General features: G+C 46.2%; 1 protein-coding gene across 1 annotated transcript in view; it reads left to right on the top strand.

Moving 5' to 3' along the window:
* Window positions 1–7,668: 7,668 nt before the first annotated feature.
* TXN (thioredoxin) overlaps window positions 7,669–12,228 on the top strand; it is an 11,176-nt gene continuing 6,616 nt past the window's right edge. Inside the window, exons 1-2 of the mRNA XM_012641145.1 lie at window positions 7,669–7,832; window positions 11,705–11,809. Of these exons, the coding sequence (XP_012496599.1) occupies window positions 7,809–7,832; window positions 11,705–11,809 (129 nt within the window). The 5' untranslated portion in view covers window positions 7,669–7,808. The remainder of the gene's footprint in view (window positions 7,833–11,704; window positions 11,810–12,228) is intronic.

Below are 12,228 nucleotides of genomic sequence, written 5' to 3'. Positions count from 1 at the left end.
TGTTTGTGGGTGAGACTTGACCACACCCTTTATGATGAATCAGTAGATGCAGTAAAAGGGTGTGCAGAATTACCTCCCTGTCAGTAGGTGGTGCTTGCTGGAAGGAGCGAGCTGCAGTGCTGTTTTGGGGTCCAGTAATCAGCTCTGTTCCTCTGGAGAGGCCCTCTTGTGTCTTGGATGGTGAGTGGGGTCCTGGGACTTCCAGTGTGTCCTTATTCTCCACCTCAGTGGGGGGAGTGAGTCTGGGTGGGGCTGGGTTGGGTTAGCCTGCCCTCAAGTTCCACAAATGCTGTTAGCAGTGGTCAAAGGTCTGTTCTTTGCTTCTGTGCAAAGCTGCCAGGAGGGGCTGAAATGGCTCTACTCAGCTGAAAAGTCTGGGCTTGGGGGGTGGGGCTGTCCAATACCTGCACTCTGGAGCAGGTCTCTATCCCCTTCACCCTCCCTCACTCCGTGGCCTCTCCCAGGCCTCTTTCAGCAGGCAGGACCTCAGGCCAACGGATCTCCCCGGGCTGTGACGTGGGCCGGGAGTTTCCCTGCCCAGGACTGCAGCCTATGCTGGGTGCACAGCCCTCTTTTGGGAGGAGGGTTGCCACTCAGGCATGCTCTTCTGCCCTTGAAGGCACACACTCCTCAGTAGGCTCTTTCACAGATCTCCCTTCTGTGTCCTGGGGCAGTGCGATCATGACCTGGGTGTAGGGGTCTGGTCTGCAGGCCTGTCCCCTGGGCCCTGGAGATCAATCCCTGACCCTGCCAGGGGGAGGGGTGCTGGTCTCGAATCACCTACAGGGTGCCCAAGCTGGGTCGATTTCACTCCACCTCGAGATTTGCCCCGCTCTCCTGGAGTCACCAGGCAAGCAGCACCTGGGAGGGCTGGCAGGTAGGGAGCTTGCAGTCCGAGTACCCCTCAGTCTGCTGTAGGGCCCCAAAAGGAAAGGTCCCGTTCCTTGGAGATGCTTCCATGTGATGGCTGAATTGTCTCTCTGTGCACCCACGGGTAGGGAAGAGGAAGGAGAGAATGGAGCAATATGGCGTCTGCCGATAGGCTCAGGTATGCACGCAGGGAGGTGCCTCAAGGGAGCTGGGAGCCAGGTGCCCTGTCCGCAAAAGGCCGCCATTCACTGGCGGCAGCCATCTCTGGGCTGGTGATGGCAGGTCTCTCCAACTGCTCAGGAGCCCACCAGCAGTCCGAGATGCAAGGGAGGGGAAAGTTATCTGCTCCACCTACCCTTGTCGCTGGTCTCCAAGCCTCTCGGGGACTTTTCTCCTTCAAGTTCTCCTCCGCAACGTCTTCCCGTGGAGTCTCCTGTAGTTTCAGGCACCCTTCCTTTTGACCCTCACATGATCTATGTTTTTCTGCTAGTTTATTTTTTTCCCTTTGTTCTAAAATCTATCTTTTTCGCAGAGACACTCTGATGGGCGGCTTTTCTCATCCACCATCTTGGCTCCTCCCCCATAGATGTATTTTAATATCCCTAAGAATGGCTTTTGTGCCTAGAAAGGATTACTCACAGAATACATTTTTTTACCATTTAAATCAACTTTATCGGGGGTATCATATATACTCATAATGAATAAAATGTACTTTTAGTGCATTTTTCCACAAGTTGTTGAAAACGTATAGACCTCTGTAATCACCAAAAGATTTCCCAGTGCCTCTACAATCCTCCTACCCCAGCACCAAGAAACAACTGATTTACTTTCTGTCATTACAGACTTACCTGTTCTAGAACTTCATATGAATGGATTTGTAAAATCTTCAGTGCGTGGCTTCTTCACTACTCAGCATAGTGTTTTTTATATTCATCCATGTTATTGTGCACATAAGCAATTTGTTCCCTTTTTGTTGCTGAGAAGTATTTTATTGTATGAACATATCACATTTATGATTATTATTAACCCAAGTTGAACACTTGGGTTATTTTTAGTTTGGAGCTATGATGAATAAAGCTGCTATGAAAGTTCATATGCATGTGTTTGTATGGTATGTGTTTTAATGTTGAGAGGAGGTAAATACCTAGAATTGGAATTACTGGGTCATATGGTAAATATGTTTAACTTCATTAAAAACAAAAACAAGAAAACAAAAGTTGCCAAACCGTTTTGCAAAGTGGTTGTACAATTTTACAGTAGTGCCAGTAATGTATGAGTTATTTCTAGTTAATCCACAATCTCACCAACATTTGGTGGTGGTGTTTTTCTTCAATTTTACCAGTCTAGTGGGTGCATAGTGGTATCTCATTGTGGTTTTAATTAGAATTTCTCTGATGACTAACAATGTTGAGCATCTATCTGTTCACATGCTTATTGGTCATTTACACATCTTCTTTTAAGAAATGTATGTTCAAATCTATTGCCATGTTTTTACTGGTTGCTTGTCTCCTTACTGAGTTGTAAGAGTTCTTTATACATTCTAGATATAAATCAGTTGCTGGATCTATGTATTGAGCATACTTTCTCCCAGCCTGTGATTTGCCTTTTCATTTATTTTTAAACAATGAGGTTTTTTTTCAGTTTTAATAATTTATTTTATTTTTATTTTCTTTAGATGACAATTTAATATGTAGTAAAATCCACCCACTGGAGCATATATCCTTTCACAGCTTTGCAAGAGTGCTGGCTTCATCCCATTTGTTTTTCTTTTCTTTTCTTTTTTTTTTTTTGAGACAGACTCTCACTCTGCTGCCCTGGCTAGAGTGAGTGTCGTGGTGTCAGCATCTCACAGCAACCTCAAACTCCTGGGCTTAAGCAATCCTTCTGCCTCAGCCTCCCGAGTAGCTGAGACTACGGGCATGCGCCACCATGCCCGGCTAATTTTTTCTATGTATTTTTAGTTGTCCGATTAATTTCTTTCTATTTTTAGTAGAGACGGGGTCTCGCTCTTGCTCAGGCTGGTCTCGAACTCCTGAGCTCAAACAATCCTCCCGCCTCGGCCTGCCAAAGTGCTAGGATTACAGGCGTGAGCCACCGCGCCCGGCCTCTTTTTTAAATTTTTATTTAAAAATAAAAAATGTATATATTGATGGTGTGCAGCATGTTTTAATATATGTATACATTGTAGAATGGCTAAATCAAGTTAATTAGCATATGCATCACCTCACATGCTTTTTTGTGTGGTTTGATGAAGTCAAATTTATTAACTTTTTCTTTTATAGTTAGTGATTTCTGTAATCTAAGAAATATTTGCCTACCCCAAGGTTGCAAAGATTATCTCCAATGTCTTCTTCTAAGAGTTGCACAGTAAATTTTGAGTAATTTTGTTATATATTGTAAGCGTCAGGTTTTTTTTCAAAAAAAAGAAAAGAAATTTTTTTCTCCCAAAATCCATGGAATTTTTGAAGGAGAAAGAATCTGGAGACAGCAATGGGAAGCACTTGCCTGACCTCACGGCCCTGACATATATGAAGCATTGTATGTCATGTAATGACAGACACTCGGAAGAGCAAAAATTTCAATTAAAGCAACAGAAACATCTAAGAATATAGCGGTGCTTGCTGAATCCAGGTGGTTCCAGGGTACACAGTCAAAGGGTTCAAGGGGGCAAGGAGGGGACCACTGGGCTAAATTAGGGGCTACAGGGAGCAGTGGTATGCAGGTAGGGTATTCACAGGGGTTACTATATTTTCTGAAAGTTATGTTAAATACTTAGCATTGAAAGCGAGATATGTATTTATGGATAAATTAGTTTTTAAAAAATCTAAATAGTTAACATTTGAAGTACCATAATCTATAGCATTTGCAAATTAGCGTAAGGGATGTTAGATATTTTTCACTGATGAAATGAGGGGTATTCGAGATATGTGGATGGGTTTGAAAACTGTGCTGGCACTTTCCTTTGTGAACAGAGAGCAGCTGATGTAACAAGGTGACCTTTGAACCTCCATTTCCTTATCTGTAAAATGAGGAGAATAATATCTATCTCCTAAGAGAAGTTGAGAGAAACGATGAGACACACCCACCTCTGGGCCTGGCACACATATTTATTTGTTCCTTTTCCTTCTACCACTTTCTTTATCATAATACTTTGACCTCCATAATTTGTCACTTACCACGTACTCTTTCGTGTCTTCATCTCAACTCTTTTGCTAGACGCAGTCTTCAAGCTTAACTAATGCTGGCCTCCCTCTGAAAAGCCCATGGCAAAGTTTATCAAATCTTAGTGTACCTAATCACCTGGGATGCTTTTTAAAAAATGCAGATTCCAAGGCTCTACCTCAAAAGACTGTGATTCCGTATGTCTGCCTGGGTGTGGTCCAGGAACCTGCAGTATCTCAAGAATCCCCAGCTATGTTGTATTAGGTGGTCAAGAACCACACTCAGAGAAATCTGGGATCCAAGAAAAACTTGTTTCAGGAGTCCTGCAGCTGCATTTTCTTCAAATCTGGTTTGAGACCCAAACGAAGACAGGTGACCTAGTCCCACACGGAGCCTTGGACTGAGCTGACTCAGAAACCTGAAGCAAGCTCATCACACATGCTACTCATTTCTGTTCTTCTTAATGATGTGAAAATATCATTTTTGCTGGTCCAGTATCCATCTCCCCTTTCATTAGTAACCCCCTGGATTTTCCCTACACCTATTCCAAGGGTTATTTAAGCAAGACTAATCCCTCCCCCACCACCCCAAGTAAATGAAGGCCAGCCTCTGGGGCATTTACTAGAACAAGGGAGAGGGATGCTCTTCCTGCAGAGATGCTAAACTAGTAGGGACCTAAGCCTGGAGCTGCCTGGGCCAGTCTTATAGAGAGCTTACCTGAGAATGAAACAACAGAGATGGTGCCCTTGTGACACCTTCAGGCCCCTGAGGTTCCTGAATTAGTAATATGAATTACTAATTCTCTTTTTGATCTAAGTCAGTTTGATCCAGAATTTCTACTTGCAATTGAGAGTTCTGACTAATACACGGAGCCAACCCTTCAAACGAAGGCCTTTCCGTCACCCCCTCTCTCCTCCTGTTGCCCCTACATTTCTCTGCACAAACAGATTCTCCCTGTTTGGGCTGTCCCAAACAATTCCCCTGTACCTCACTCCCCTCATAGAATGTCACCACCTTGCCACAACTGAAATCCTAAGGGTTCGGTTTCCCACATTCCTGTAGGCAGGGGGACCTTGCTCCTTAGGACCAGGTTCAGCCCACCTATTTTGTGGGGAAAAAGCCCTTTTCCTTGGAGACTTTGTTATAGAGCTCACTGTTCATTACTACTGTCGTGATTACTTAATTCACTTAAGACTGACACCTGTTTTACAGTCTCTCTTTCCACGCTAGATTTCACCATTCCATTTAATAGACTGTAATCGTAGTTCATGCAGCATTCGCTATGCACGAGGCACGATTCTAAGCACTTTACATATATTTTAGCTCACTTAACCCTTATAATAGCAAAAGCTATTATTATCCCCATTTCACAGATGAGGAAACTGAGGCACAGAAAGGCTATGTAGACTTACCTAGAGTTACCCAGCTTTGAAGTGGTAGAGTGGGGATGAGAATGAGGGAGTCTAATTGCAGAGTCTAGACTCTTAACACATACTCTGGCCTCCCAGTTCCTTATAATTGTACCATCCTCCACATCTACTCTGTATTGGTCCTGCGGAGGTGGGAGGGAGTCTGTACCTCCTCGAGTCACTGGCCATTTGGAAAGTCCTTGGACAGAAGAAGTCGGCTGAGGATGGCGTGCACTGCCCCTTCCTACAGCTCAATGACCTGCTGTCATCTCCCAAACAAATTCACCAAGACACACATAAGCCAGGAAGCTGGGCTGCAGCTGGACTGAAGACCCAGCAGCAGAAAATCAGGTTGTAGATTCTGTTCTGGGTGCTCCGTGAGGCTCCTCTCTGCCCCAATATCCTTCCTCTCTTTGGGAAGGTTGCTGCATTCAAGGCAGTCCCTCCTCCTTGGGTCTAGGGCTGTCCTTAGAACGTGTCCTTTGTTTATATCCTTATCCATCACCTGTGCTCCTCAGCCCTCTAGAAACTTTGCAAGATAGGTTCCAAACATTTGGTTTTTCTCCCTCTCTGTTTGAAAGAGCAGGAAGAAAGAAGCCAGGGGGTCTAGGGGGAAGCCAGGCAGCAGTTTCACCACCCCGCCGCCAATCACACCTAGATGTAGCTTCATTAAGAACTGCTCAGGCCGGGCGCGGTGGCTCACGCCTGTAATCCTAGCACTCTGGGAGGCCGAGGCGGGTGGATTGTTTGAGCTCAGGAGTTCGAAACCAGCCTGAGCAAGAGCGAGACCCATCTCTACTAAAAATAGAAAGAAATTAACCAGACAACTAAAAAATATATAGAAAAAATTAGCCGGGCATGGTGGCGCATGCCTGTAGTCCCAGCTGCTCAGGAGACTGAGGCAGAAGGATCACTTGAGCCCAGGAGTTTGAGGTTGCTGTGAGCTAGGCTGATGCCATGGCACTCACTCTAGCCCGGGCAAAAGAGTGAGACTCTGTCTCAAAAAAAAAAAAAAAAAAAAAAGAACTGCTCAGCTCTGAAAATGCTGATTTGGGACCCTTCCTCCCAACCTTCTGTCTCATTCCTCTCTCCAGCTCAACAGCTTCTCCACCTCCACTTACAGCTGCTGGCTGACAGGCCCTCCCACAATGCCAGCTGACATACCTTCCACAATCCCAGTCCTGCCAGACCTAACCTGTAACATGCATCCCGGGATCAATACTAACTCCAACTTCCCTGTTTCAGGAGTCTGCCTCTGGTAGAAAAAACTCACGCAAAATGCGTGCTCCGATGCCACTGCAAATACTGCATGCATAAGATGGCCAAGCCCAGCCAGGCCCCGCAAGACACCAAGCAAGCCTAATTAGTACTCAGGACAGCTACTATGTACCAAGCACTGTCCTAAGCATTTCAACCCTCAAAACACCACCGCCATGAGATAGAGACCATCACGAGTCCTATCTTGCCAAAGGGAAAACTGAGACCCGGGAGGTCAGGACCTGCGTAACTAAGTTGCAGAGCTCTGCAGAGCTCACTCTGGCGGCACTGACATCTCTCACGCCGCTGTCTGCCCGTCAAGAGCCCAGCCAGTCCACCGGCCGTCTCTACCGCTCTAGACAGCTTTGTCACACGGGAGCAGAGGGTTCATTAGTGAAAGTGAAAGAACAGGAGGGAGGGAAAAGAGCAGAGAACCGTCGCGGTAAATTCCGGAAAGGAGGCGAGGGCGCACACACAGAGATACTTCCTAGTCATCGTTATTCAGCACTTTGTGGGGTTCAAGAGGCTGGGGGCCGGGGCGTGGCGGGCCTTTTCGAGGAATCCCGCAGCCCTGTTTGGGCGGTCCTAGGACTGTCCCTGGGCGCATTTGATTAAGGCCTGGCTGACGCATTCCCAAGTGGACCGGGAAGGGCCCTCTGGCCCTGTGGCTCTGGGGGTGGTAATCCGCCTCCCCGCCTCCCCACCCGTGAATGTGCCCTTTAGGTCACTCCATCACCACTTCCACCTGGGGTACGGGCAGGGGGTGCCCTGCGCTTCAGGGCTGAGGGTACGAGCCCCTGGGGCTCCGCCGGGCGCTTGCGCCAGCCCCGTCCTCCGCCAGCAGCCCCAGCCCCGCCCCCGCCAGTGGCCCGGCCCCTTCCCGGCTCGGCAGCTCCGGGGGCGGAGCCAGGCCGGGACTACTCGGCGGGCGCGGGAGGCCGGAGCGGGCGCGTCCCCGCCACACGCACGCTGCGCGCAGCCGCACGCCCCGCCCCGTCCCGTCGCTATAAAGGGAAGGCGGGCTGCGCGCTCTCCCCTAAACTCGATTTGCCGACTTGGATCCATTTCCATCGGTTCTTAGAGTGGCTCGTGAGCCCCCCAACAGTGAAGATGGTGAAACAGATAGAGAGCAAGGTATGCGCTCCCGGGGAAGGCCAAGTCGCAACGCGCAGGCCCCGTGGCAGGGAAGGCGATGGGCGGGAGGTGGAGAGGCCACCCCTCCTTATCCCTGGGGGAAGGGGACGCGGCGTCTCGGCCTGGGATTGAGAGAAGCCGGGGCCTGGGCGCGCCCGAGACGATCGAGCATGCTTTGGGGGAGGGGAGCAGAGGGACGAGGGTCCCCTGCAGAGCGGAGTTGGAGTGCCCAGCGCTGCCCCGCGCCCTGTGCGCTCGGGAGATGCACGCGTGCAGGGAGCGCCCGGGGGTTCCCACACTGCGCCTCCTGCACCCTCCTGTCCTGGTAACCCCAATTCGGGGAAGCGAGGGGATGGAGGGGGTCTGCCCTTGGCCATCTCTGTATCCGGATTCGGGCCCAGGCGAGGAGATGAAGGGCCCCTTGCAGAAGGCACGGGATCGCTGTCCGCCACTCCCTCTCCCTTTGCGACGTGATCCACCCACATTGGGTGGGGGTGAACCCCCTCGGGAGCGGGTCTAGGCCGGAGACCCCCGGCTGCCTCCATCACAGCCCAGCCCCGAAGATGACGCGTACTGTATCCGCGCAAACGGGGCGGATCCAGGCTGGAGACCCTCGTGTGAGGGTCCGGCCCGGAGGCCAGAAGGGCCCCAGGTGGCCTCAAGGAAGTGAGGTCCGGGTCGCGCCCACAGGACTCCTCCTCCTGCGGCGCAGGGCGTGTTTCCGGCAGCTCTGGCTTTGGAATGACTCAGTCCCCAAGGTTGGGCCCAGGGACCTGAACTGCCCTACCTATCTGTGATTCACTCACAGTCGGTGCGTTTTGCTGGAGCCAGGATCCTCCCCAGTCCCCCGGGAGCAGCCGCGCCCAGCTGTTGGGGCCTTCAGTTACCCTGATCGTCGTTCCGTCCATTTAAAAATGCCCAAGGCAAAAAAGCGTTTCGATATTCGAAAGTTACTGAAAGCCTTAAAACCTTCCAGACTGGGAACCCCAGAGCCTAACATGCAGTGTCTGGTACACTATAGCTACTCGAGACATGTTTGTTAAATGCAGAGTCAGAAAGTGAGTGGGGGGGATATTGATGCTGCTCGAACGAGGGGAAGACCCCTCGCTAGCGTTTACCCTGCGATGCCCCCCACCCCCACCCCTGGAAAGCAGGAGAAGGCGGGTCCTCACCCGCCAGGAGCACCCGGACCTGTGAAGTGCTGGGTGAGCTTCACATACGGAATTTCTCTGTAGTGGTCCCTGATCCTTTTGTTCCTTTGATTATTATTGACTCCCAACATTTTCCCCTCATATGTTGGTTGTCATCGTCTTTTATCTTCTTGTCCTTAATCAGTTTTTTCTTATTGGAATCCCCCTTTTTTTTTTTAATTGGGTGAGCTTTTCTATTAAAATTAGCAGCCCTCTCATTTGTTAAAAAGAGAGTTTTGTTCCAGATACTTTTTTTCAAGACCTATTGTGTGACAAATTATTGGTCTGTGCCTGGGGCTGGAGGCTCGGAGCTGGGGTTCTGGTCTCCAGGTTTGGCAACCTCATCAGTATAAATGAACAGCTAAGAACCCATTAAAGAAGGCAGAAGACCTTCTGGTGGTCTATGTTGTCTTAGAATCCATACGATGCAAACAGAGTTGATTAGGTATACAGGGTGACAGGAAATAATTAATATTCAAAATTGTGATCCAAAGTCATTAACAGAAAGTTGCACTAATTTGATTGTTATTTGTAAATACTGAATAAGCCTTAAATTTTCATTATGATGTGCTAAATTATTGCCATTGGCTGTCCAGAACAACTCTTTCTGAGGTACTCTGTTGTCAATTTAGGGCCACTGGGATCTGTTTCAGACATAAATGCAATAATGGACTATAAAGGTGATGAAGAAATCAACACAGTTTTGGGTTGTTTTTTTTTTTTTAAGAACGACTGCCACCATTTATTGAACTCCCATGCACAAGGCACTTTGCTAAATGCTTTAGAAACCACACATGCTTGTTACCTTTGGGGTAGGTGTCTTTAAGAAAAGAGATCTTAGACCCTGCTGTTATTTACCTACCCCAACTACATTGTTTTGTTTCCAGATTATTTGTGTCAGTCATGGGAACACTCATTAATCGTGATTTATTAATCCTAATTGTTAGTTTTTGGGCACTTGGAATTGTGATTTGCTTCTTAGCAACATTATCTTGAATAATTTTCAAGCCGATACCTGTTTTAGGCAAACTTAAGTATCAGAAGAAGAGAATTTGTACGTGAAGTCTGCACATACCTGGCTCTGTAACTAGTGTTCGCTTAAGTCAAAAGTTATTGTGACATATCTCTTTTCAGAATTTTAGGTAGTTTTGCTTGAATTTGATTCAGAACTGTTTTGGGAAAGCCTTGAGAGTGTTTGAAATACATTCCTTCTCGAAAGTAATCTCATCAAGTTTTTACTGAGGGTCAACCATGTTCAAAAAAAGAATGTGTCCATCCAGCCAGGACATTGGCATTTCTTGACCTTTTTTCTCTGTTTTACAACATGGATCTTGCATTAAAGACTGGCTGGTTTGACCTGAAAAATCACAGTAGGAAAGGCTTTGAATGAAAGTGATCTGGAACAATCAGTGATGGTTTGGAGGAATAGTTTCTGTATTTCTAACTTACTCTCTGCTGCACACCCCCTCAACATGTCCACACCCAAAGGTGGGGTTGATGGATCTGCAGTTAATAAAGTTGCCAAAGTTGTGTCATACTATTCTCAGGAACACCATTTGTGAATTGTTTCCCCAAAAACATGAGGAAGAAAATAGAAATTTAGAGAAGTAGCTGTACCACTTGAGAATTCACATTCATTTTAGTTGTTGGGGGGTTTTGTTTGGATTTTTACCTTATGGTGTTTTATTTATTCACTTTCCTTCTTTATTGGACCAAATCTAATGCTTCTTAACTTGTGGGGGAGGAGAATGTTTTTTGATTCAACCAATTTGACCAGCATTTTTCCCTTGAATAAAACCTAGATTTCAGATACAGATGTTTGTGTTTTTTGATTTATCTTCGTTGCTCTGGTTTTGGTTTGGGTCAGTCACTAACTGACTAATTGTGGTTAAAATAAGTCCTTTATAACTAGAATGTAAGGTTCCTAGGGTTACAATATCAACACCATTGGTAAATAATTCAGGGAGGTTGGTGGTAAGGGATTTCTTGGTCGTTTCTGCTGGGAATTTTATTTAACATGCATTCCTTATGCAAAATAATATCTAAAGAAAATGTCCTTCACGAGGAACTAAAACTATGGTTCATTTACGGAGCAGTGAGGGTGTAGTTTTAAGATAAAGGGCAAAAATCAAAGGTTGATAAACAGTGTGACCTCAACTCTGGAAACCCCATAAAAAAAGCACAAGAAAATGTGCTTATGTCAACAGTGATTGTCTTGAGTGTTGGGGTTTGGGGAGAGGTTAGTTTCCTAGACTTTAAGTAACTTGTAACATTTCAATTGTGAAATCCTGTGCCTTTGTGACTTGTTCAATTGAAGTGACCTCTTTCATCAGTCCATAAGCATTTAGTGAATGTCTACCATATACCTAGATTTGACGTGGATACAGTTTTAATAGAAATACCTATTTTTTTGATTCACAATATTTTATAAAATATTTGTAAAGACTTGAATATTTATTCTACACCTTACATCATGTTTCATCTTACTAAGTAACGGTACCAACAGTGTGTAGGATTCCTTCAAACCTAGTTTATTTGGCTTGTTTTGGGATTTGGGGTTTTTTTCTTAAAAAGTAGGTCCTGAAAACAAGACCTCCAAAAGTTATGTCTTTGTGTCACCAAGTCTCCAAGGCTTTTGGAAATGAAACTATTTCACATGAGCTTTTCTTTTGCCCTTCTTAGGTTGCTTTTCAGGAAGCCTTGGATGCTGCTGGAGATAAACTTGTAGTAGTTGACTTCTCCGCCACGTGGTGTGGGCCTTGCAAAATGATCAAGCCTTTCTTTCATGTGAGTATCATACAACTTCTACTTTTTTACGAAATTTGTGTTTTGGGGTTGGTGACAGAGTTAGGAGTGAAGGACAGTTAAAGGGCTTTGTTTTGGGGTTTTTTTAGCTGGATCTTTAGTCTAAAAGTAGTATAACAACTTAAATAATTTAAATTTGATTCATGTAGCCCATTGAAGACAACTTTCAGAGGTTAATTTCTTAAATGGTTTTGCTTTTTTTCAAGTTGAAACATGGGCTGCCTTTGAAATTTCGGCCTTAAAGTTAATGTACCAAATTATTTTACACTAGAAGAATTTGATTCAGAGAAAACATATGTCCCTGTGCTTCCCTAGTCCCTCGTCTAAATTTTTGGATCTTTAATTAGTCTCTACTTCTATTAAGTTTCCATTTAAGAAGCTTCAGTAGGTTGACTACCTAG

This window comes from Propithecus coquereli, unplaced genomic scaffold (assembly GCF_000956105.1).
Source record: "Propithecus coquereli isolate 6110/MARCELLA unplaced genomic scaffold, Pcoq_1.0 Scaffold163, whole genome shotgun sequence".
NCBI classification, from domain to species: domain Eukaryota; kingdom Metazoa; phylum Chordata; class Mammalia; order Primates; family Indriidae; genus Propithecus; species Propithecus coquereli.
Note: the sequence above shows the minus strand (reverse complement) of the source record. Positions and strands in the feature narration are given on the sequence as shown.